At 40.3% G+C, this 27,537-nt stretch overlaps 1 protein-coding gene across 1 annotated transcript; it reads left to right on the top strand.

Moving 5' to 3' along the window:
- Positions 1 to 161: 161 nt before the first annotated feature.
- On the top strand, positions 162 to 25,628 carry CDC123 (cell division cycle 123). Its single transcript, XM_053463276.1, has 13 exons — positions 162 to 574; positions 1,064 to 1,135; positions 1,340 to 1,397; positions 2,930 to 2,962; positions 3,811 to 3,906; positions 5,497 to 5,603; positions 14,801 to 14,849; positions 16,266 to 16,341; positions 17,847 to 17,969; positions 21,081 to 21,109; positions 23,802 to 23,930; positions 24,579 to 24,716; positions 25,179 to 25,628. The coding sequence occupies exons 1-13, from the start codon at positions 501 to 503 to the stop codon at positions 25,212 to 25,214; spliced, it is 1,020 nt and encodes a 339-aa protein (XP_053319251.1). The 5' UTR covers positions 162 to 500; the 3' UTR covers positions 25,215 to 25,628.
- The last annotated feature ends 1,909 nt before the right edge of the window (positions 25,629 to 27,537 follow it).

Below are 27,537 nucleotides of genomic sequence, written 5' to 3'. Positions count from 1 at the left end.
AACTCCGCCCCGCCCACCTAAGCACGCAGCATCCAATCCGAGACTGCCGTGTAGCGTTCCAAGCCTCTATTCAGTATAGGAAACAGTGCTCGCCCCTTAAATCGTGGAACGCGCGCACATAGGTCCCTGTCATATGTGACACGGGCTGAATGTTAACCCTCTGCGTTCCGTAGATATATGTCAGGTTATACTATTTTTATATGGATATCGCGCTATGCCATCGCAGTGTTATTACATTTGTGATACCTAATTTATGATGAATATTTTATCTGCCCACACATTATTGTATATGTTACAGTTGTGCATCATGTCATTTTGACAATCTTTTTCACGAGCAGCGCACGTGCCTAACTTCTCAATAATTTCCTTTTCATATGATTCCTATACGAAACCTGATCTTTCGATAATTTTGGGACAAAATATTTGGTTCCGCCTGTCTGGTTAATGTTGTACCCGGAGCATATTTGAGACCGGACACTTCCTGTTCTGGTTGTTTCAGCATGAAGAAGGAGCAAGTACTGAATTGCCAGTTTTCTAAGTGGTACCCAAGGTTCAAGAAGCTTAGTATCAGAAGGTAGGAATACTTTCTTAATGTAACCCTGGCATATAAATGCAAAACAACAGAATGTTGCAGAATCTTGTAATACACATTCTGTTTGTTTGCATTCTTATACACTGGACTAATACGGCTACCCCAAACTACAGTACGTACACACACACCCCCCCCCACCCCCACCCCCCTTACCCGTTTCCCCCGTGTGTTCAGCTACTATTGGTATTTCAGAAGGCATGTATAGATGGTTGAAAGTTAACATTGTTCTTGTAGATGTGATATAAAGAGAATTTTAAATGCAATTTCTTTCCGTTTACTGTTTAGAACAATAGTTTCACTCCTTCGATTGATGAGACCTGTCAATGCATTACTTCTGCAGAAATTTCTTTGGCAACAACCTATCACCGCCTACTTATGTGTCATATGACAATTGGCAAGGGGCAAGACTGGGGCATATGTATATTTTATTATTATTATTCTGAACAAATGCAATTTTCTTTCTTTATTTAGCATTATAATCCCTCTGCCTGAAAATGTGAAGGACTATTTACTTGATGATGGAACGCTTGTAGTCTCTGGAAGGTAAAGCACAACATATCTGAAAGGTTTGCCATACACTGCTTGCTTATCCCATCCCCTAATTTCTTTAGACAGAGTCGCTGCCCTTTCTAGAATTTTATTGAAGTCCAACTCCGCTTAACCTCCAATGTTGCTGACATACACAAATACCAATATTTACTAAAAAAAGTTTACTCTGACGATGGTCCATGTGCTTTTACTTCTTAGGGAAGAATCTCCAGCATGTTCTCAAACTGATCCGAACAGCGATGAAGAAGAGGTCCAGGTAAAGACAAAGCTGTTATTAAAATGATGCCTCTTTATGCTTATCACTTATTTTTCTGTTACTTCAGGCAGTCTCTTCAGACATAACAAAGCGTATTTATCCCTTAATGTCTATTTCCATCACATAATTCGCATCCGAGGAAACAGCTCCTAGGATTTAAGATTTCAAGCAGCACCGAACTATAAAATATTTTGAAAGTAAAAAATGACTGATAAATTTGAATACTTTTAAGGAGGCTCTTCAGTCCCTGAACAATGGATGTATAAGAAATTGCTTTCAAATGTAAAATAATTTACCCTGCACAAAAAAAGTCCAAAAAACTTACTTTAGAGAGAAGTTGCAGCTCCAGAGTATAGCATACGAGTGGGTGGTGTGGAAATGGGCAAATGCATGTGGGGGGGGTTCATGCATTTGTGGGGGCAGTACAAGCTCTATGCACTCATGCATCTTAGAAGTGGTGGTGCTGCTACTGACCTCTCCTACAGTGAATGAACAGTCTGCATGCAATACCTGGAATTCCACTGCTTTCTCTTTAATCGTTCCATACACAAGGGCCGTATTGTGTTTGTTTGTTGATGTGCTGCAGGTGAAGGTATGCATGTCTAATGTGGATGCTGAGATAAGAATGGTATGCTTAGCCTACCATTGTGGGAATGTCATGGGTGTACTCATTTATTCATATCATTTGATTCTGATCAGATTAAATAATGCTTTCACATGCAACACAACAGAAAATATAATGTATGTTAACATTTCCATTAAATAAAAAAAAAAGTATGTATGTATGTATGTGTATATATATATATATATATATATATATATATATATATATATATATATATATATATATAATGCTTAGTAGAAGTGTAATAATTACATAATTACATTTTTGTTTTTATGAATCAAGTTCTCTCTGCATACATTGAGATATAGCCGGTGGAATGCACATCGCTCATACAACTGAAAATGTTTTTTTAAATGCTTAATATTCCCCTATTTTTATTGCAGATATTAACTAGGTTTTATTCATGGGTACATATAACATTTCTTTGGGGCTTTAACATTTTTATTTCGTTTCAACAGTTTTGAGAATTGGAAAACTAAGCACACTGAAAGTTGAAAAAATAAAATAATACGTAAAGGGATCTTGACAACCCCAGGAGTCGTAACCCAGTACTTGTTGGAGATTTAAGCGTTTCTTGGACGTTACAATATTATTCCATAGAAATAAAGAATTTGATGACTTATAAGAAACAGTCGACCCACCTAGTCTGCTGTAAAGACTTAAACCTTAATCAGTCTTCGCTCTCGTCTTAGATTCAGTTTAGTGGTATGCCTAACCCATCCAATACAAAACAATTCAAATTCCATATTCCATTTTTCAGCAGTAATGTACCTCAATGGAAACTTTTTTTCGATACATTTGTTCCACAAGTTTGCAGTATGTTTTAATACTTGATGTATAATATACTTGATATTATATATATGTGTTCAGTTAATTAGCCGTTGCTCTTGTTTGTTTACTTTCCTAGTGGTCAGATGATGAGAATACAACAACCCTCACGGTAAGGTCCTTTTGGTCTTGTGAATAATAATATATTAGATATAATATATTTAGGTGTATGCAGTTGTATCCAAGGAAAAGTGAGTTGATTATTGAGGATAGGTGTGCTACTTCATTTTAAAACTATTGATGGTTTCAAATTAAAAGTAAGCTTTTGTGGCCTTCCAGTGGTACTCCGATACCGCTTATTAAATGGTATAGAGCCAATTGAGGCCAGGTGGTGGCTTATACTGTTTAGGTGTATTTGGTTCCTGTATGGGTTAACTCTGTTTGCATCCCTTGCCCAATTATTTATCCAGGATATATAATGTACTCAGCCATGCATTCCTCATCATTTTTCATTAATAGAAGTATCACTGCTTCATAATCAGTGTTTAATAAGCATAGTGTATTAGCATTTGTGCATGCGCTGGATACGGATTAAAAAATAAAGACCGTAATGGTGATATTCTGTTGCCCGATGGCTTCTTAAATCTTTCTGAATAGCTTAATATATGGCTATACACTGTGGCTTTTGCAAATTGCATGTATCAGCAGTTCTGTTGTATTACTAGCAAACTGTCCCTTTTGGCTAATTGGATGGCACTTAATTCCAGCAGACATAGGAAAATGAATATGTTGCATTGGGTTTTCTTGTCATGTTTAATAACTTGAACAGGTGCGATATCCCTTCTGTTATTCTGTAGAATAACATTTGTTGTCGAAATATAACTTGTGCCAAATGACCGCATTGTGTTCCCCGTGTGTTGTATCTGAAGCATTTTAACCCAAACAGGTGTCTCACCTTTACAGTTACTTTTTGATATAGTTCTAGTTATTCACTTTATTAATATACTTTTTCTTTACCAGGCACCGGAATTTCCAGAATTTTCAACCAAAGTGCAAGAAGCGATTAACTCCCTTGGAGGAAGTGTTTTTCCTAAACTTAACTGGAGCTCTCCAAGGGTAACATTATAACTAATTTATCATTCCGCTTCATTATTGTTTAAGATTTCTTGGTGCTCGTTCCCATTGTTTTGCTTTATCACATCTGGTTCTGGAAGGGATGGGGCTGGAAAATATATATGTTTTGGGAACACTGATAAACCTTTCTGATAATAGACTGGAGCGTTTATGCAATAGCTTATGACGAAGGTGCGAAATGCGTCAAGTGATTCTACTTGTTTTGTTTATTTACTCCATGTGGGTTTAAAATAAAGCGCTCTCTGAAACTGGGGTGATATTCCTGGACTACGGTGCTATTATTTTCCTTTTGTTCTTCTTGCATTAATCGATGTGTGCTCCTCCTGTGGGAAAAATTCACCAGGTGCCATCTGCTCCTGGGACCTTTCTCTTCTTTATCTGCTGTCTGAAAGAGGCAGGTGTCCATGTGCCTGCCGTTGCCTCCCTTTATTGCTCACCAGCCGATAAGGTTGGGGATATAAAATGGGATGGCTGCACAACTTGCAAGCTATTCTACGGTTCCTCAAGTCAATTCCAGGGAGCCTGTAGTGTGCTGGAGTTCAGCTCCAGTTTATAATCTGTGATATCAATGAAAAACTGCAATAGTTTTCAGTTAGTGCCAAATTGGTGGGAGTGTTCAAAGAACTCGTAGCTTATTTACAGCAAAACTAAGACACATAATGCATACATATATTCTCAGCCTCTCTGATAAATGTAGTGGAACATTCCTGCTTTATTTTCATGCAAAATGCATATTTGTCCATTTTGTGTGATCCCCAATGCATTTCACGGCATGCAAAAGGCAGTAGCAGCTGTCATTGTAGTGGTCAGCTAGCATACATGCAATTAGCTGCTGTTGCTACTCCCATTGATTTCAGTTTGCATGTATGCACTGATCCAAAATGGACTTCAATGCAAATTTTACATAGAAATAGGGCTGGAGTGGTCTGTTTTTAAGCTGTTCATCAGCCCCTGACCATCTTTGGCTATGTCCTTCTGGATCATCAATTAATGCCCTACTTTTTGTATGTCTAACAAGCAAAAATTACCAAATACCGTGAAAAAAAAATGTGGAATTATAACATTTTTATTACACGGTATATGCTTGTGTTTGGTTTAAAGTGTGTTACATAGATTGAGACTTGTAGTGTTTAATATACAGCCACTAGAGGGCAGCAGTGCACTGCAGATCAGGAAGCTGTGTGTAAAGAGGTAATTGTGTATATTAGATGTGTGTTTCTTGTGAAGGTTTGTAGAAGTAGAACTATGGCAGTATGTTTAGTGACTCATTAAGTGATTTTATTTTGTAAGTGATTATTTTTACACACTGTGTATGAAAGTACATGCAAAATTATTTGGTAGAATATTAAAGCAGGGTTTTCTTGCCTGTGGTGTATGGCTATTCCTGTTTAGGTATTCATGGGGGTATCACAAGAAGCAGTTTACGTTGGGAATATTTGCTGAACAAAATGACAATACAAGGCCTACTTGGTGTGAATTGCTGGTGGTATTTTTCTGGAAAGGCGCTAAGAATTTGTTTTCTTTGAAGTATGTGAACCGTGTTTAATTCTATAATTCTGCGTCTCTGCATAGGATGCATACTGGATCGCATTGAACAGCTCCTTGAAATGCAAAACCCTGAGTGATATCTTTCTTCTCTTCAAGAGCTCTGATTTCGTTACCCATGACTTCACCCAGCCGTAAGTAAATCAGGTTTTTAATTGAACATTTTCTGCTCGGTGAAGTGCACAGGCATTTTTTTTAAATAACTTTAGTGCGCCGCAATTGTTTTGTGAAGCTAAATTATACAGTCACAGATGACTCCTCTCCCTGTGTATTGGAAGCAGCTGTTCAGACCTATTACATGTTGATTTCCAGTGGAAAATGTGCCAGATCAAGTCTGTTGTTGTAGCATGTACCTGTTAGACTTTTAAATAGAAGTGCTAAGTGGAAGCAAAGCCTATTCTTGTTTGCAAGAATAGAAGGAACTAATATGCCACAGTCCCAAGAAACACATGCAGGCACTGATACACAAATAGTCTGATGATGGATATTAAAACCAAACCCCAAAGACCAAAAACAGCTCGAATATTGTCTTTTGTCCACAACTAGCTTTAAGAGGCATTGTCTTGTCTTGCCTTGTTGTACATCTTATGTATCATAAAGCTCATTCCATTCATGATTTTAGTGTACATTGCCTGTATTTCCTTAAACTCTGCAATCAAGCACTACTCTACTGATCTTGACACTTTTGTAACTACATTTCTCGAACTTGAAGCATCATCCCTAGTGCTGTGACAACCCTTACCAGTAACAATTCCTTAATCGTGTGTCACTGGTGTTGAACACCATTCCGCTATCAGAAGTGATTTCAGCAAGTACGTTTTTTCAATAACTGAATACACTTGTGGTTATGTTAATATTTGCTGATTCTCTGTGTTCATCAATCACAATATTGATTCCTCCCCATAGTGTAACCTGTGTAGCAGTGAATCAAGTGACTTAAATAATTGCACATAAATTATTTCACAAGATGAAGAATGGTGAAAGTGTTAATATTTAACAGGTGAAAGGTATTAATATGAATGAAAACGCCAGTATCACTAACAGTTTTCCATCTCCTTGGGAACACTAAGGTGCTCAATCAGCAAAGGACCTCTCATGGAAGAATGTGCCGCAGAGACCAATAATTTTCTCAAATTATATAAGGCTCTAAACTGAATCTGCATTACAGAGACTACAAATTACATCACACAGAGGTGTCAAAATGTTGACATACTTTTGGGCATGCACATTTTTTTACTTATATTTTGTTTCTTTAACATGATAATGGAATATAACCCCTTCTTATGCATACCTAAACCACACTATACTATGTACAGTCAACTACATTGGCTATAGCCAATTAAATTTCTTCTACTTTTACTATTTGGTTTGATACTTATGGAAAAATAATAGGATATATATGTATCATGGTTTCCCTAAGTAAGCTGTTTCTAAAGTGTCATACACAGTACACTATATGGACAAATGTATTGACCATTACTCCAACAGGAACTTTCATGACATTGCATTCTAAATACATAGACATTAATATGTAGTTGGTTTCCCCCTTTGCTGCTATAACAGCTTCCACTCTTCTGGAAAGGCTTTCCATAAATTCTGGAGTGTTTCTGTGGGAATTCCTGCCCATTCACCCAGTAGAGTATTTATGAGGTCAGCACTGATGTTAAACAAGAAAGCCTGGCTCACAATCCCTAAGATGTTCAGCAGAGTGTTGGGGACTTTTACGCACCATGCCCCTCAGCACTCAGTGATCCCGCTCTGTGACTTTACGTGGTCTTTCACTTTTTGGCTGCTGTTCCTTCCACTTTCCAATTATACCACTTACGGTTCACCATGGAATATCTACCAGGGATGGAAGTTCATAAACTGAATTATTGCAAAGGTGGCATCCTATCGCAGCGACACACTTGAGTTCACTGAACTCTTCAGAATTACCCATTACCTTATGAGCATATAAAGCCTCATTTGTCATTAACAAATTGTATGTAAACTAGATAGATGCTAGAAGCACCAGGTACACTATATTCCTTTTATATATATATCCTAATGAGAAAAAAAAAATTGTTATCGTAACCAGGTTTGACAGGCAAACGTTGTGTTAGCACATACATTTTCATTACCCTTCAGTGCACCTAATCTGCCACCACTTCGTAATCCTAGAATGTTATCCCAGATTTGTCAGTATGATGGAGCACCCTGGACGCTGGCAGTCACCCATGTTATATTAATATGAATTGTGTAAAATGAAAACAACTTTTTTCATTTCTGAATCAATCACTTGTAGAAGATTGTTTTAAAGCTACAATTAAAATAAAATTCTCTGTGTTTTGGTGGCTTCTAAAAGCATTTTGGCAATTCACGTTTTTTTGTTGTGGCTGGGGCAATCCCAAGCTAGGAATCGGCCAACATGCTGAAGTTCCTTTGTACACTTTAGGAAAGGAAAAGTACAGGACTTGGGGTCTAACCTCAGCTTCATCAATTGCAGGTGTTAGTGCAGACTGTCCTTTGGAAGCCTGTGTGGTCATGACAGTGACCATGATTGTCTCTTTGGAACATCAAAGTAAAAATAATGAATCATTCGTTTTTTAGTACTCTTTAAGGTTCATATGATGGCTGGAGTGTCATTTTCAGTTAATGTTTTGGTCCAGGTGAAAGAGCAGCTTTATAAGACCTACAAGGATATATATATATATTGTACACGCTGATCAGCCATAACATTATGACCACCTGCTTAATATTGCGTCCCTCTTTTGCTGCCAAAACAGCCCTGACCCGTCGATACATGGACTCCACTAGACCTCTGAAGGTGTGCTGTAGTATCCGGCACCAAGACGTTAGCAGCAGGTCCTTTAAGTTGGGAGGTGGAGCCCCCATGAATCGGACTTGTTTGTCCAGCACATCCCACAGATGCTTCATTGGATTGAGATCTTGAGGCCAGGTCAACAGCTTGAACTCTTTGTGTTCCTCAAACCATTCCTGAATCATTTTTGCTTTGTGGTGGGGCGCATTATGCTGCTGAAAGAGGTCAATGGCATTAGGGAATACCGTGTACATGAACGGGTGTACATAGTCTGCAGCAATGCTTAGGTAGTGTCAGGGTACCAGTGAATCAGGACGGAGGCAAAAAGGTACTGGTCAAAATGTTTATTAAAATAAAATAATAACAAGAATTCAAAACATAAGACAAGCGGGTGGTCGTAGAACAAGCCAAGGTCAGGAGCCAGAACGGGTAGTCATACGAGCCAAGGTCAGAAGTCCAGAAATCCACGTAGTCCAAAAGCAGGCAGGAGTCAGCACCAGAATGGGAGTCAGACAGGCCGGGTCATACACAAGAATCAAACACTGGAAGGAAGCACGCACTCACAAGTCCGGAACCACGAAAGGGCAACCAGCAACTGAACTAGCTGGTTAATATAGTCACAGCCTGCAGGAAGAGGAGGGGTTAACTAGGACATAAAGTTGGAAGAGGAAGGGGGCGCGGCCTAACAAACAGAGAGCCATGAGGAGGAAAGCCAGTGCAGGTAGGCCGAAACCCTGACAGTACCCCTCCCCTAATGACCCCTCCCCTGGGGGGAGGGACCAGGTTTAGAGGGGAAATGCGTATGAAAGGCTCGTACCAGTCTAGGGGCATGAACATCCGGGGCAGGCACCCAAGATCGTTCCTCAGGTCCGTATCCTTTCCAATGAACTAAATACTGCAGGCGACCCCTGGACACACGAGAATCGATGATAGACTGAACTTCATATTCGTCATGACCATTAACCGGAATCGGGCGAGGGCGAGGAGCTGAAGCAGTGAATCGGTTGCAAACAAGTGGTTTCAGCAGCGAGACATGGAAGACATTCGGAATATGCATGTTGGGAGGAAGATCTAAGGCATAAGCCACCGGATTAACCTTGCGCAGAATACGGTAGGGACCCACAAAACGAGGGGCCAGTTTGTGAGAGGGAACCCGGAGGTTCAGATTGCGAGAGGATAACCAAACCCTCTCCCCGACCTGGTAGGAAGGAGCCGGAAGCCGTTTGCGGTCAACCTGGAGCTTGTACCGTCGTGCTGATAACTGGAGTGAGTCCTTGACCCGTGCCCACATGGATCGGAGTTCGCGTAGACGGTCCTCGAGAGCAGGGATGCTCTGGGGTGGAAAGCTATCGGGTAGCATGGCAGGTTGCATCCCGTAGTTTACCAGGAAAGGCGAGAGACCAGAGGCGGTGGATACATGGCTATTATGAGCAAACTCCGCCCAAGGCAACAGGTCAGACCAGTTGTTCTGATGATCCGAAATGTAACAACGAAGGTACTGCTCCAAGCCCTGGTTCGAGCGCTCTGCGGCTCCATTAGATTGTGGGTGGTAGGCCGAGGAAAAGGAAAGGCGTATCCCCAACTGGAGACAAAAGGCACGCCAAAAGCGAGACACAAACTGACTCCCTCTATCCGAGACTATTTCTTTAGGTATTCCGTGCAGCCTAAAGATCTCCCTCGTAAAGACGTTTGCCAATTCTTGCGCAGACGGGAGTTTCTTAAGTGGGATACAGTGGCACATCTTGGAGAACCGATCCACTACCATCAGAATGACAGTATTGTTCTGGGAGGGAGGAAGTTCCACAATGAAGTCCATGGAAATGTGTGTCCAGGGTCTTTCGCCATTGGGAATAGGTTGCAGTAAACCCACAGGAAGATGCCTGAGATCTTTACTTTGAGCGCAGGTCTGGCAGGAGGCAACAAATTCCTTAATATCATTACGGATCTTGGGCCACCAGAACTGACGGGTCATACCCCAAATCATTTGATTCTTACCAGGGTGGCCCGCGTCCTTAGAACAATGGTAAGTGCGCAACAAGGAATGTCGGAGGGGAACAGGTACGTAGCACTTGCCAGGCGGTGTGCACGGTGGAGCCTGATTTTGTGCAGCCAGGATTTTCTCCCCCAATTTGGAGGTCAGACTGGTACGGATGCTTGCCAGGATGCGATCGGGAGGAATAATCGGTGTCGGAGGCACTTCTTCTCTGGAAGAGGAAGTGAATTGTCGAGATAAAGCATCCGCACGTACATTTTTCGAGCCCGGGAGGTAAGATACCAGAAAATTAAACCTGGAAAGGAATAAGGCCCACCGAGCTTGCCGAGGAGTCAATCTTTTGGCCTCGGAGAGGTAGGTCAAATTCTTGTGATCTGTTAAAATCAAAACAGGTGTCGTGGTCCCCTCAAGGAGATGACGCCATTCCTTGAGTGCCAGAATTATAGCCAGAAGTTCCCTATCACCAATCTCGTAGTTGCATTCGGCTGGAGAGAGTTTTTTTGAGAAGAAGCCACACGGGTGTAGCGGGCCTTCAGGTTTAGGACGTTGAGACAGAAGGGCGCCTACTCCTGTCTCAGACGCATCTACCTCCAGGATGAATGGTAGTGTCGGGTCTGGGTGGACCAAGACGGGAGCGGACGCGAATGCTTTTTTCAAATCCTCAAACGCCTGAATCGCAACCAGAGGCCATCGTAAAGGATCACCATCTTTTCGGGTGAGGTCAGTAATGGGTTTGACTAAATCAGAGAAGTTGCGTATGAATTTGCGGTAATAATTAGCAAAACCGAGGAAGTGTAGGACAGACCGAAGACCAACAGGACGAGGCCAATTAAGTACCGCAGAAACCTTTTGAGGGTCCATAGAAAAGCCCTTATCAGAAATAATATAGCCCAAAAATGCAACCTGGTTTTTATGGAACTCGCATTTCTCCAACTTACAGTATAAACCATTCTCTCTGAGGCGTTGGAGGACACGTTTGACGTCACTGATATGGGTCTCGAGAGAAGGCGAGTGTATGAGTATATCGTCAAGGTATACAATAACACACTCCTGTAGCATATCTCTGAGTACGTCATTGATAAACTCCTGGAAGACAGCAGGGGCATTGCATAAGCCAAAAGGCATAACCAGATATTCATAGTGCCCACTTCTGGTATTAAATGCTGTCTTCCATTCGTGTCCTTGCTTAATGCGGACCAAATTGTAGGCCCCACGTAAATCCAACTTGGTGAACAGCTTGGCCCCTTTTAACCGATCAAAAAGCTCAGTGATCAACGGTATTGGATATGCATTTTTGATCTTAATTTTATTCAGAACTCTGTAATCAATACAGGGCCTAAGTTCACCCCCCTTCTTTTTTACAAAGAAAAAGCCGGCACCAGCGGGGGAAGTGGATTTACGTATAAATCCCCTAGCCAGGGCATCGGAGACATAATCCTCCATGGCCTTATTCTCAGCAACTGACAATGGGTAGACTCGACCACGAGGAGGAGCAGCGCCTGGCTGGAGTTCTATGGCGCAATCATAAGACCTATGGGGAGGTAGGGAACCAGCCCAAACTTTGTCAAAGACATCAGCATAGTCCTTGTATCCTTGTGGCAACACCGGGGTAGCATCAGTACAAAGGACCTTGATAACTTCACAAAGACACTCCTTTTGGCAAGAAGGCGACCAGGCTAACACCTCAGACTGCCGCCAGTCGAGGGTAGGATTATGTTTTTGTAACCACGGATAGCCCAACACCACAGGAAAGTAAGGAGAGGAGATCATCTGGAACTGGATCTTCTCCTGATGGAGAGCCCCGATGGACATGGAGAGAGGAATAGTCTCCTTGGTAATGAGCGAAGGCTGCAGAGGCCTACCATCAATAGCCTGGACGGCCAAGGGCTTCTCCCTGTTAATAACAGGTATACAATGGTTAGCCACAAAGGAGGTGTCAATAAAGGCATCGGCAGCACCTGAGTCTATGAGCGCTTTGGTAACAATCGAAGCCACTGGCCATGACAAAACAACCATAACTAGAGGCTTGTTTTTGAAGATGTTAGGGGACCGGGTAAGCCCACCTAGAGTGTGTCCCCGACCGGACCCTAGGTGCGAGCGTTTCCCGGGCGAGTTGGGCAGGAACGTAGCAAATGCCCACTTTGGCCACAGTAAAGACATAGGCCCTCCCTCCTACGGTACGCTCTCTCGGCCTCAGAGAGCCGGGTAGCCCCCAACTGCATGGGCTCAACGCCCTCCGGCAGGACATCCACAGAAGGCGCGGGAGGAACGGGTGGGTTCAAAAAGGTTGGCGCCAACCTAAAAGGATACCTCCTCAGGCGTTCCTTGAAAGAGGGTCTCTCCCTAAGCCTTGTATCAATAAGGGTCAGGAAGGTGATTAAGGCTTCGAGGTCAGTAGGGAGATCCCTAGGTGCTACTTCATCCTTAATGGAATCGCTCAGACCATGGAAGAAAGCAGCCACTGTTCCACCCGACCTCTGCTGCCCAGGTACGGAACTCAATCGCATAATCAGACACAGTCCTAGTCCCCTGGCGAATGGACATAAGGTGTTTGGCAGCAGAGGTAGCGTGGGCCGGAATGTCGAAGACTCTACGGAAAGAAACCACAAACTCTGCATAATTTTGCACAACAGGCCGATTCGCCTCCCAAAGTGGATTAGCCCATGCTAGAGCTTTGTTGGTTAGTAGTGAGATCAGGAAACCAACCCTGGCCCGCTCGGTCGGAAAAGCCTGAGGCACCAATTCGAGATATATGCCAACCTGGTTCAAAAAGCCACGGCAGTGGGTGGGGTCCCCTCCATAGCGTTGGGGCAGAGGAGCAGTACCACTCATGCTTCTGGGAGCCAGTGGTTCAGCTGCAACAGCTGGTGCAGGAACAACATAAGGAGCCGGAGCTATAGGTCGTGCAGGTGGTGGTTCCAAATGCGCTGTACGGTTAAGGAGTGTCTGTACTGCAGCAGCCAACTGGTCCAACCTGTGATCCTGTTGGTCTAACCGGGTGAAGACTGTAGGAACAGGAAGAGTACCAGTACCATCAGGATTCATGGCCCTTTCGTAATGTCAGGGTACCAGTGAATCAGGACGGAGGCAAAAAGGTACTGGTCAAAATGTTTATTAAAATAAAATAATAACAAGAATCCAAAACATAAGACAAGCAGGTGGTCGTAGAACAAGCCAAGGTCAGGAGCCATAACGGGTAGTCATACGAGCCAAGGTCAGGAGTCCAGAAATCCACGTAGTCCAAAAGCAGGCAGGAGTCAGCACCAGAATGGGAGTCAGACAGGCCGGGTCATACACAAGAATCAAACACTGGAAGGAAGCACAAACAAACAGAGAGCCATGAGGAGGAAAGCCAGTGCAGGTAGGCCGAAACCCTGACAGGTAGGTGGTATGTGTCAAAGTAACATCCATGTGAATGGCAGGACCCAAGAACGTTCCCAGCAGAACATTGCCCAAAGTATCACACTGCCTCCCCCCAGCTTGCCTTCTTCCCATAGGGCATCCCGGTGCCATGTGTTCTCCAGATAAGCGATGCAAACACCCGGCCCCCGGCCATCCACGTGATGTAAAAGAGAGCATAATTCATCAGACCAGGCCACCATCTTCCATTGCTCCGTGGGTCCAGTTCTTATGCTCACATGCCCATTGTAGGCGTTTGTGGCAGTGGACAGGGGTCAGCATGGGCACCCTGACTGGTCCTTGCCTACACAGCCCCATACACAACAAATTGCGATGCACTGTGTGTTCTGATACCTTTTCTATCAGAACCAGCATTAACCTTTTCAGCAACTTGAGCTACAGTAGTTCCTCCGTTTGGTTTGACCACATCAATGAGCCTTGGCCGTCAAAGACCCTGTCGCTGGTTCACCACTTTTGCTTCCTTGGACCACTTTTGATAGGTACTGACCACTGCAGACCGAGAACACCCCACAAGAGCTGAAGTTTTGAAGATGCTCTCACCCAGTCGTCTAGCCATCGCAATTTGGGCTTCGTCAAAGTAGCTCCAGACCCTTACTCTTGCCCATTTTCCCCTGCTTCTAACACATCAACTTTGAGGACAAAATGTTCACTTTCTGCCTAATATATCCCATCCACTGTCAATGGTCGTAATGTTAAGGCTGAGTGGTGTGTGTATGCCTTTGTATATGTGTTGCAATGTTGTTCCAGTTTGCAGATGTCATAAATGTGTCATTGAGCTATTTTCAGTATTCTGGGAATTTGTGCAAAGGGTTTGAAACATTGTTCAGAAGCACACCATGGTAAATAAGAAATGGAAATGTAGGCTTTCTAAATATAGAAAAACAGAATAAAAAAATATTCACCACACAACCGTATTATATCCTTGTGGATCATGATGTGTAGACTTAGTCATGATCTAGTCAGCTAGACCCTACAGGAGTGAGCTGTTGATACAATCTCTCCAAGAGCATACACAGGTACCACGTGCAACTTGCAATGTCTTGCACTCATAAAAATGCTTTTATTTCTGTTGAAGATTTACAGTTATATGGAAGCGTGTTTTATTCTTCTTTTTGCAGGTTTATTCACTGTGCTGATGATTCGCCGGATCCCAAAGTCCAATATGAGGTAGGGGGCATTCTTTACTTTCTGGTATTCTGACAATGCCGGCAACAGCAGAGGCTGCCAGAGAGGAGGATCCAGGTTCCCTGCAGCGCTGCGGGGGATCTGAATCTTAGTCTTGTAGTCAGACCTCTATTTGAGGTCTGATTAGAAGATGACCTTGAATATAAGACCTTGTCTTAAAATCTAGCAAAGATGGTACTTATCCTACACAGCCCTGTGTCCCTTGAACATTTTTGGAGTCATATATGATGGAGTCGCCAATTATCTTACAAGAAATGTAAAAAAGGATAAATATTGCCTTTGCATCTTTGCAGGGAAAACGACTCTCGTGCTTTGATGCTGCACCCCTTTGCTTAAAATTCTTGAAACGTTAGACCGGCTAGTAGCATGGCGTGCCCGTGGCACTCCTCGGAGCAGCTGTGTTACATCCTGAACACAGCCAAGGAAAATCACTGAGAGTAGAAGAATGTACAGAAGTGCAAGCAGCGAAGCAGCCTCTGGGTAAGCAACCCAGCAGGGCTTCTTAGTGAAACGCTGGTCACGTTACATGGAGACACAGACAGCAAAGCAAACACTGAATGTAATTGACAGCTCTATATATATATATATATATATATATATATATATATATATATATATATATATATATAATATATATATTGGGCTGTTGCTGGCTTAGGCAGCCTGTATACATATAAATTATGAATCTTATTGTCTCTATAGTTTCCTGCTTTATCTATCTCAAGTGCTCTTTTTTATGTTATGGTATATTTATTATATATTTGTTCTGCAACAATGTCGTGTTTCCACAAGATCATTATTTTGTTTGTCGTAACACTGAACTGTTTATCACATACCTTTAATTCAAGATGAAGGAAAACATTCTGTGGTTTATACCCGCATTTGATATATTTTTTATAAGTAAATTCACCTGGAAAATTCCCATAGATGTATATTGTCAGGCCTCAGACCCATGTCACCAATGGTGTACACATTGTACACATTCTGCTCTCCGGTCGCACATTTAGGATTATGGAGAATAATAACCTGGTTTGATGAATACAGCATGTTCATTTTGACACAGGTTCTATCTTGATGTGCAGTTGTATAAATCTTAATGATTTGTGATAATTGAAATATGAATATTCCACTAAGTTGTACAGCCCTGAATGCCACAACAGCAGAAAATATGTTTAAATAAATAAATGAAAAAATCTAAAACATTCTTCTACATGCCTGGCGTAAATAAGTTGCGCAAAACATATTAGTAAATGGCCACACTTACTGGACACAATATTGCCTCTCTTGAGATGTATGGTTTATAGAAAGGCATGACATGTAAAAAAAAATAAAAAAAAAAATTGGTTTTTAATATATCCTAAGTGTGTTTTTATTTTTACTTTTTATATATAAATCTAGCTTGTTCTGAGAAAGTGGTGCGAACTCATACCAGGTGCAGAATTCAGATGCTTTGTTAAGGAAAACAAACTTATAGGTAAGATTTTCCCCTGCCATGAGTACTATGTAAACAGTGTGCTGGAGATAATAAGAAAAATGGATATATCTAGATTATCCCGTGTGACAATGAAGTCTTTAGTTGAAGTGGATACCTTTTCTATATCCAGCATCAAAAAAGATGGAACGTTACATAGGTTTTGGGACCTCAGTGTTCTCTTCTTCCATCTGAAATGTTTATGTATCTTTACGTATTTTTTATTTTTGGTTTATAAAAGGTATCCGCTTCAACTGAAGGTAGACCTATAAAGTTATTTGGACAGTAGCCCATCATGTGACGGCTTAAGCTGGGGCTATGTTACAGCACCACACCTTGATCTAATCCTCCCTGTCATATCGTTTCATGAAGTGTTTTGCACGTATGGTTTCAACACCCAAGATCAACTTTCATTTTTTTGTCATTTACCACTTTAATTAAATGCTATCTCATACTTTGCAACATCATATATCATCCTCATGATGTATCAACTTTATTGTTCACCTCTTGTTATAATGTGTGGTACTGAGGTAATCTGTAAGCACCTTTTTTTTTTTTGAAAGCAGAATTATAGATAATAATAATAATTGTGTGCTGTTAGTTTAATTCTACATGGTAACCAGTTTTAAAGCCACTGTTTTCTCGGCTAAATATTGTTTAAATATTTTCTTGTCTGTGGGGTCAGAGCAACTCGTCTGCCGTAATTAGCAGGGTTTTTTTTGTTTAAAATTAATTACGTTGCAGAAGTGTATGCTTGACATTTCTGACACTGATTCAGCAGCTTTCAAAGATGAAAGATTGATCTGTAATAATGAATTCTTTAGTGTAGCTTTACATAAGCTTTACATAAGGTCCTAAGCTTCAGTATGTTCCTTTGTTGTGGTTGCTGCACTACAGCCCTTTCAGTCCTGACTTTCCGTGAAGAATTCTGCTTTCGTAATAGAGGTGCTATTCAGTAGAAAAGGCTTGTAGACACAAACATGGATAAGGAACACTGAAATATTAGTAAAATGATAGCGTGGAATAAACACACATAACCTTTTACATTTTTTTTAAAGCTCAAAACTAAACCAGTAGATATTTGGAAAATATTGCCTAGCATTGAACCCAAACAATCCAGACGATATCAATGAGATCAGCGAGGAGGAATGTATAAACTAAAACTGCTTGTTTCCAAATTTGCCAACTTGTACCCAATCCCAAAGGTGTTTAAAACGACCTTCAGATGATTCATTGAAGAAATATCTAAAATGCCTTGCACACGATACATTGAAAAGTTAGTTTCATTCCACTCATTCTTGCGCATCTTTGCAAATAAGCAATAGAATAACAAAAGTTTTGAGCAAGTTTCAGAATTGGGGAAACTTTTTTTCCAGAGCATTGTAATGATCACAAACAGAACCCTACAATTTTCTGGATCTCCTGTCATACAGTTTGATAGATCCATTTAGGCTAATAAAAAAGCCACCTGTCTCTTCTAATAAAGTGATCTTCCATTACTGTTGCAGGTATATCCCAGCGGGACTACACACAATATTATGAACATATTTGTAAACAAAAAAAGGACATCCAACGATCAATACAATATTTTTTTCAGGAGCACATTCAGTATAACTTCATGGATGAAGACTGTGAGTATAACTATATATTAATCATCATAGTTGGTTCTAAACTCTTTTTTTACTGTTATCAGTCCATCAGTACTCTTAGGCCCATCATTACCCCCTTTCTTTCTCACATACTGCCTTTTACCTTAACCCCTTCAGGACCGGGATTTTTAAGCTTGGGTGTCGCTAAAGGACCGGAGCCGTTTTTGTGTTTTTGCCATGTCTTTCTTCAACTGTAATTTTTGTCTTATCAAGTGGTGCACCCACACAAATCATATATTGTTTTTTTCAGCACAAGTAGGGCTTTCATTTGAAACCATTTTAAGCTGGGTAGTACATTGTTTTATTTGAAATAAACTGGAAAAAGTGGGGAAAAAATAAAAAAAACGCATTTTTTTACAGTTTTGTATACATACAAATTGTACACACATTGAACCAATGGGAAAAAATTATCCCAAATATATTCATTAAGTTGTCCTGATTTGGAAACCACCCAACACGGCCAGGATTTTTATCTATTTTGACCAGTATAGGGGAAAATATTGCAAGGCATGCATTACGTTTTTGAAATGTAATTTTTTTCAAATTTGGCATGGTAGTCTAATAACTGCAATAGTTGTCACAGATACTGATTATCCCCCCAAAATTATATGTTTATGAACAGTAGATAAGTCAAGGTGTACAACTAGGGTCATTTTGACACTTTTCAAACAGGGATTTTATCGCCAATTGCTGCCAAATTTTGAGGTATTTTTATATTTTTTTGGTTTTTTTGCATATGTTGCAATGTTGCTTTAGATTTTATATTATATTTTGTATAGAATATGTGCAACTGCAGAAAAAAACACCAAATTGTGTTCACCAACATCCCCCGGTTCCAACAAGGCCTCACATGCATGGTTCATGCAATTTTTGAGGAAGCTATGAGGGCAAAACTGGAACATGCGCATTTTCTTTTTCACATTTGGAATTTTCAGAAATTGGTTTCCTGGGCCCATATCCCATTTGGGACATTTTGGAAGCCCCCCAATGTAAATTACCCCATACAAGTATATATTTATGAACAGTAGACAAGTCAAGGTGTTCAACTAGGCTAGTTTTGACAGTTTTCAGTTAGCCATTTCTTCACTGATGTCTGCCAAACTTCACAGGGAAATTATTTTATTGCGTTTTTAACGCATACATTTCAATGTTGCACTGAATTTCTTGCACACCATAAGTGCAACAGTGGAAGAAAGCACCACATTTTGTTCACCAACATCCCATGAGTCCAACAAGGCCTCACATGCATGGTTCATGCCTTTTTTGAGGAAGCTATGAGGGCAAAACTGGAACATGTGCATTTACATTTTTTTAAATATTTTTTTTTATCAGATTACTTGTAAGTGACAGGTTTAGGCCGCTGACATCAATCAGGGAGACCGATCAATAATCAGCGACTTAAAATGTCACCGACAAGTGATCAGGTAATAATTATGATTTTTCAATTTGTGTTTTTTCATAATTACCCTAGATGACCCCTCTCTCTTTGTAGAGCAGGGTCATCCGTGGGCTGCCATAATGATCCGATCACTCCTATTGGCCAGGAGCGATCTGATCAGCCCAGCATTTGACCTGGAAGCACCCTGGACTTTCAGGCCAGTGCTGTTATTTTTTTTTTTTATTATTATTATTTTATTAATTTTTTTAAATTATTTTATTTTTTTAATTTTTTTTTATTATTATTATTTTTTACATTTTTTTTAACTCTTTCAATGCTGATGCTCCATTGAAGCACAGCATTGACTGGTATTTAGTCCCCACAAGCTTGTGGGGACTAATATTAACCCTTGCAATGCTGCGATGGGGGTCATACACAATCGCAGCATTGAAGGGGTTAATTGAGGAAGAGGGGGGTAGGGGTTAACTGAGGAAGGGTGAGGGTGGGGGGGCTGGTCTCCACACTCATGTGGAGACCGAAGAACCCTGTCTCCCTGTCCCTGAAGCTGCCTCTGGCAGCTGGGACACAATCTCCAACAGACTGGAGATTGTAGGGGAGGAGTCTCTCTGATCAGTCCTACAGGACTGATCAGAGGACTTCTGGGGGCTCGTTTTTGCTGTTGCTGGTCTGCCTGGGTTCCCAGGCAGACCACCAGCAGCAGAGCCCCCTACAAAACGGGAATTAACCCCTTCAATGCCGCGATTGCGGCATTCAATGCCGCGATTGCGGCATTGAAGGGGTTAACACTGCACTGACGCTCTCATGGAGCGATCAGGCAGCAGGGGGTTGTTGGATCAGGCCCCCACACTTGTGTGGGGACCCATTCAACACCCCCCCCCTTCCCTGAAGCTGCCTGTGGCAGCTGAAACCGCGATTGCAGATTTTTCTGCAATCGCTGTTTCTGCCTACAAAATCACTCCGTGGGAGTGATCGTAGGCTTGGGGGCGGGTTTAGAGAGGCTGTGCTGTCTGCCCAGGACTCCTGGGCAGACAGCAGCAGCAGCGCCTCCACGATCACCGCGATCGTGGTGATGTGGGGGGCGTTTTTTGGAGGAGACGTACCTGGTACGTCCCGGTCTACCGGTGACCAGTAACCAGGAAGTACCAGGTACGTCCCGGTGCTGAAGGGGTTAAAGATTAGCTATCGTCTATTGAAAATAACTCTACATTCTATAATTTCATGGCTACATTATTTTTTTTTATATTTTTTTCTGGCAAGTAATCTATATTTAATTATTATTAGCAGACCTCTAGAAGCCAAAAGAACCTTTTGGAGTGGATTTTCTTGGTTCTGATACATGGAAGGCATGAATGCCATTGGTGCTGTAAATGAAAGGCACTGTATTTATCGTGCGAGTGTTGGCAGTTGCGTATGTGGATATTTATTCTCCATACTTTATAACCCATAATGCAATTGGATAATTATTTGAACAGATAGTCTTGGAACTTTTTATGCTAAAACAGAGACTGATTCATTTATAATTTATTCCACACTTGCTAAAACGGTGAGCATTTTAAAGAAAGCAGAGCCATTGGCAAAGAACAATACATTTCTAAATGGGAAAGGCAGTGTCTAAAATAAGATGCAGTCATTAGTGAAATTGTATCACGGTACCTTTTAATCACCTTTTTCTGTTCTTTTGGTTTTTTTTTTAGTTGTCTTTGATGTGTACAGAGATAGCCAGGTAAGTGCAGTGACATATCATGAACATTAACATGAACATTAACATGAACCCTCTGTGTTCTGCTTTTAATATATAGTTAGTATAATTCTAAAAGGCTAGCTCATTGCGAGTAGGATTAGAAATGATCAAAATCACATAAATCGGGTAAAATGAGGAATGTAAAAATGTATGGTAATACAAATGCCATTGTCAGGGTGAATAGTATTTGGTACACACAATGCCATTTAAAATAGTTATGGCCATTAGTAATAAAGGACGCATCACCTTAAATGGGATCTATTACATTTTTAATGGATTTAATGTTGCTCCGTGGGATGTCAAAGTTTCTGCCATTTTTTTTTATAACCCAACCCTGATCTGTACTTCTCCACAAGTACTTCACCCTGACCTGTTTGGAGAGCTCCTTGGTCTTTTTGGTGCCGTGTGCTTGGTGGTGCCCCTTGCTTTTTTGTTTTGATCACGGAATTGATTTTACATTTTGAGCACTGCGCAGCAGTGGTACTGGACTTCTAGTCCTTTGTTGGTAGAGGTAGTGAGATGCCTTGTGGCTCCCTACCTCTTCCTCACAGTGGTCTTCCTCTTTGGAGGTAGACCAAGACGATCCAGCCCTCCTGCATTCCTTCTGGCCGAGGAGGGAAGGACATGATCTGGCATATCCCTAGGGAATGCTAGATAGAAGAATGCTACGAAGGATCGGGCTTCTGCTGCTTTTCACTAAGCACGAGGCACGCTCCACGAGAAGCACGACACCTCGGGCAAAGAAAAAACAAAACAAAAAACAGGTGTACATATATACTGAGATCATGTGACAAATCACGTGGCACTTAGATTGCACCCAGGTGGACTTTAATTATGTGGCTTCTGAAGGTAATTGGTCGCAACAGATCTTATTTAGGGGCTTCATAGCAAAGGGGGTGAATACATATGCATGCACCACTTAACCCCTTCAATCCCAGGGGTTTTTGGTACCTCAAAGCCCGGAGCAATTTTGCCATTGTCGGTTTAGCGATGATCCTCTTTTCCTGTGAATAGAGTACCCATGTAAACTATATATTGTTTTTTCAAGGAGAGATAGAGCTTTCTTTTGATACCATAGTTGGATGATTAGCTGAAAATTTAGAATGAGAAATTTAGTAAAAACTAGAGAAAATTAGAAAAAAAAACGGATTTTTTTTTACATTTTCCCTCTGAATCCTCACAAAATTAGGTGATGGAAAATCCCCTCCAAGTTTATCAATTCAGGTGTCCTGATTTCAGAAATACCTAATTTATATAGAGTTTCCAGACTTTCCCAGCACCAGGGAGCATACTATAAGGTGTACATTTTTAGTAGAATTTTTATGCTTATGGCTTAACGGGTTTGGAGGTTGTGAACGGGGGCAGGAGGGTTATACTGGGTAGATGTTATGCTAGGGCAATGGGATGTAAGGTTTTTTAATTATTTTTTTTTTGTATTTTTTGTAATAGGTGTTTTTTGGACGTCCCAGTACGTCTATAGGGGATTGAAGGGGTTTTTTAAAGTTTTTTTTCTTCAATTCACTTCACCAATTTGCACTATTTTTTGTATGCCCATTACATGAAATACAAATCCATTTTAATTCCAGGTTGTAATGCAACACAATAGGAAAAATGCAAGTTACCGTACATGTGTGTATATATTTCATATTTTATACAACAGAACATGAAATGCTGATCCTGTGTTGACAAAAGGAAGTTTGATTCTCATTTTAATTGTAAAAATGAAACCGTTGTAAGGTCTGACAGATGTCTTCTTACTGGAGCAAGCTGGGTTATATTACTTTGCGAGTGTTATGTTATAAAAATACATTTTTATACAATTTCTTTGAAAATGATTGATTGCATTCTTAGAGCACATTCTGTACTGCACAGGCTGTGAGCATGAATTTAAGAATTATGTTGTGTAAATACAATTAATGCCGGGGTAAAAATACACGAGCAACAAAAGGCCTGAAAATGTGAAATGAACAGTCGATTGTTCTGTGTGTATTTTTAATTTTTCATACCTACTGGGATTTTACCTAAAAATGCTCAAACATCAAAACTAGTGGTAATCCACTTTTAAAATGCTTCCTGGCGCTCTAGAGAAATACAACAAGCAATGGTATATATTTTTATGTATTATTTTGTTTTTTTTACATTTTTCATTATTATTATTATAATTAGTGCTATATTTACCTGGTCACCCATCTCAATTGAGTCCTGTGACTCGGGGACAATTAAGGATCATAGTTAAGATGTTGTGGGTGGGTAGTAATTAACTACAGTATACTGCTGATCATCCAAACTATTTACAGCTAATGTCAATATGTTAATGTAATCTGCCAAAAGGAAAAACCCCTTAAACCACTTTAGATTATGTCTACATTGTCCGTTCCATAATCCCAATCAAAATTTGAAATTTGAATTAACTTCTAATTAGAATGTATTAAAACAAATTCTTGTACTTTTTTGTTTTTCAATCAGTATAACTGCTTTGAGCTCATAATTGGAATGGGTTTTTACTACTCACCTGCGTTACTTTACATTTATGACTGTTCCATTAATTTACCATGCCTACCATTTATCTGACCATATTGCTGAAAAAATCGGAAAAAAAAATATTTGATATAAACTGAATTTGTAACCACAAATAAGGATAGTTTTTTGAACAAAATGTCATTTGTTTTTCCAGGGCAAGATATGGCTAATTGACTTTAATCCATTTGGTGAAGTGACGGACTCTTTGCTCTTTATGTGGGAAGAATTAATGAAAGGCAAAAACCTCAGTGAGTCTCATGGGGATGGAGAGGCAGCAGAGCAGGTAAACCATTGGATGTAGTTATAATATATTGGATGTAATAGAGTGCCATCATATTCCGTAGAGCTGTACAATGGGTAAACGGGACACGACAAGAAGTATAATTAGATTTACAGAAACTGCAGAGAGTTAGGGGTAATCTGTCTGTAAAGGGATACTAAAGCCATCATTTTTACTTTAATCCATGTGGTCAAACACATCTCCTGCCATGGCTGCTTCAAGGGGGAATAGCCTTTCTGCTATAGCTGTCATTATAGCAGTCATTTATTTTGTCAGTTTAGAGAATGCATATTAAAGAATTTACAAAGGACTTTGATGAGCATTCTTTTTTCATAAGTCTGCCCGGAGTGTCTTTAAGTGTAAAAAAAAATGTAGACGTGACACAGTATGAGATATATGAAGTAGCTACCACATGCATGCTTTTTGTAAGTTTGTATTAGATTAATAGAACTAAATGAATTATATAGAGGCACGACAGGTATTTCCAATATTCTAGAGCAAATCATAGAGAAAACTACCAAGCTAACAAGTGTTCCTTTAGTTGTAATTGCAATTACATACAGCTGCAAATGATAATGCTACTATGTAACCGTATTTTGTGAATGTGGCTATTATATTTGTCTCAAAATCTATTTATTGCCCTTCTTACAGGACTGTCCTATATTTCGTTATACAACCAGTGAAGTTACTGTCCAGCCCAGCCCTTACTTGAGTTATCGATTGCCAAAGGATTTTGTTGATCTCTCAACAGGTGAAGATGCCCATAAGTTGATTGACTTTCTAAAATTGGTGAGTAGTATCTTTTGTATCTTACAGGGCCAGACTGGGGATGAAAAGCTGTCAGCTTAGTAATATAGAAGTGACAGCCGTGTGTTGTGCTTCTATACTCCCGCAGCATGTGGCGGCACACTGAAAGACCTGATCTGTCCATGCATCGGCAGTATGCAGCCATTGGCACAACAGGCATTTGCCCGATGTGCCAAATGGTCAGTCCGGGCCTTATACGAATAAAAAAAGCATATAGTCACAGTCTAGTACTGAACATGGAATATGACGTGCTGGAGCCACATCAGCGTTTCAACAGAATGTTGAACGTAGCAATCAAGTTAAACCTCCGCATAACCTGCTGTAACGTAACGGGCCCCTCTTCACCAAAAATGAAGTCATGATAGAATATAATGCTGCAAGATAAATTTTACTTAAAAAAATGTGTTCATATTAATTAATGTTTTTTTATCTTAACTTTGCCAGAAACGGAATCAGCAAGACGAAGACTCGGATGACTAGATTGCTGTGCAGCGGCTGGGGCATGGCCTCCTTTCTGGTTCCTTGCATGTAACTGGGGTGTGTGAATATATTTGTGAAGGTTGCAGAGCCTACAGTTCTCCAGATTCCAACCCGCTGCAATCAATACACCTGTCACTCTACATTAAAGCGAATGAACTCTATAAACTATCATCAAAGGGAGACGTGGTTCATTGTTTCCTACAGTTCTTCATTTAACAGAAATTGGGAGAAAAATGTGTGTTCACCTATAAATGGTAATTTTTTACCTATATGAAGAGAGTTGGGAGTGCATTATAGAGTGTTGTTTTTTGTGAATGGCAAAGTATCGCTTTGCCTTGAATCTAATAGCATGTTCATTCTGTAACTGCATTTTTAGAAATACAGTAAATATTCATTTGTTACTTTTGAAAAAAACTGATCTGGCATCAGTGTTATATTTTGCTAGTCTGGGAACACAATTCCCAATATAAAAACACTATATTCCAGAATACTGAACTTTTTTATTTTCTTTTTTTTTTTTTTTCTTTTTTTTTTTTCTTTTTTTTTTTACACACTATATAATGCTCAGACTATACTGACGCTGGCAGAGTATAACATTATATTTAATACCAATATAGCAAGAGCTGATCAAATTAGATGACCTTGCAGCCTGGGTGTCGAACTCCAGGTTTTCAGCTAAATCAAATTGGTTTGAACTGATTAAATCACCGTTTGTGCCACTTGGGGCCTGGAATTTAACACCCATGCCTTACAGAAGTATTAATGGTGAAGGGAAAAAAATGAATTTCCTTCCATACAGTCCATGTGGCCTGCAGGCCATTACAGATTGCAAAAACATTGCTTTTTCATTTCACATGATAACTTTCTGTAACAGAAGAGACTTCTTTCTCTTGTGCATCTAGTCTCAGGGGTTTTTGTTCTAAACTGAGCATTTCTTGTAAGTCGAGGTGAGATGCAGCATTCAGATTTCAGCTTTGGCTCTCCAGTACGTGTGATTTTCCCATGCATTATACAGGGCCAGGCACTCTCCTTTAACCTAACTCTACCTCACTTTCCTACAAAAGTTTTTCTCTACTCTCTTGCATATATCATTCATTAGATGTTATTTATGAATTACAGGCGGTAAAAGTTGTGTAGTTACTATATGGCTATAGGCAGTTTAGCTAAAAACAAAACACTGAAAGTTGTATAAGGTGACAGGTCCACTTTAATGTTCCTCGGATTCCACAGGATATCCTTAGGCATTTTGTCATTTCTCATTTCAATGTTTTGTTGTTCAGCATTTGCCAGTAGGATTATTTTATTTTCACATGAGCTCATACTTAACTTGCAGAAACTCAAGAGACAACACACCCAAAATGCTTTCAAAACATTTATAAAGAAAGCTGCTAACGGCATTATCCAGCTTGCGAGACACATCTGATAAGTGTGTCGTTGGCTCATGTCTAATGGATTGATGGCTTGTATCCAGATAAGTAGCAATTTGCAGTTAGGCCTGCAGTTATTCATGAATCATAGCTGACACATATACCTGTTGGTAATAATGTTCTAGAATGAAGTATTTCCACTATTCAGTTTTATTCAGTAAACTGTAATTCCAAGGGCCATCTATGTACTTATAAGTGTAGCATAGAAGGTGTTCATGCAGGTAAGTCATCCAGATGCTCTTTATATACAGTTATAATAATGCTTTAGGCAACAGGATTTCTGGTATGTCGTGGAAATGACATGGTTAAAATTGGATCATTTTTCTGCTTGTTTTACTATTTTTATGAATTTTTAACCTTAAATCTATTTATCTGCACCAAGATACGTCTTTCTAACCTTCCAAAAATGGATAGCTGTACAAAGGGAGCGAGGGAACAGTGACCAGTGTCTGAAATAAAGGGAGGGCCATGCCACAAGAGGCCTTGGCATGCCTGTTGTGGCACGGGTGCCATAGGTTCGCTATAGGATGAAGGAGGGTTTTAGAGCGAAAGTAGATGCAGTGTATAATTTCCCTGGTTGCACATAATAGAAAGCCTGTTTTAGGAATGGAGTAATAGATTAAAACTGTCAGAATTTTGTAAATGCATATTGCTTCTTGAATCATTGTACATTGTTATAGCTCAAGCGATCCCCCTTGTATTATAAATATTGCTTTATACCAGTTTTATTCTGATTGGTTTACAATTTCGTTTTAAGTTCAGTACAGAGGACTCCTTGCGGTACGTTTTGACTGTCGGCAGTTCTAGCAACTGGTATTTGTTCATATATGATGTGTAGTTTTTTTTTAAAAAATATTTTTTATAGCTCTCTTGCCAACCTGGTGTTGATTTTCACG

This window comes from Spea bombifrons, chromosome 4, assembly GCF_027358695.1.
Source record: "Spea bombifrons isolate aSpeBom1 chromosome 4, aSpeBom1.2.pri, whole genome shotgun sequence".
NCBI classification, from domain to species: Eukaryota; Metazoa; Chordata; class Amphibia; order Anura; family Pelobatidae; genus Spea; species Spea bombifrons.
Note: the sequence above shows the minus strand (reverse complement) of the source record. Positions and strands in the feature narration are given on the sequence as shown.

What these genes read in the sequence shown, in the direction of transcription:
- CDC123 (XM_053463276.1), top strand. Translation starts at nt 501, where the DNA reads ATGAAGAAGGAGCAAGTACTGAATTGCCAGTTTTCTAAGTGGTACCCA. An exon ending in AGAATACAACAACCCTCACG is followed by an intron (nt 2,963 to 3,810) that starts GTAAGGTCCTTT and finishes TTTCTTTACCAG; the next exon opens with GCACCGGAATTTCCAGAATT. An exon ending in TAAGGAAAACAAACTTATAG is followed by an intron (nt 16,342 to 17,846) that starts GTAAGATTTTCC and finishes TTACTGTTGCAG; the next exon opens with GTATATCCCAGCGGGACTAC.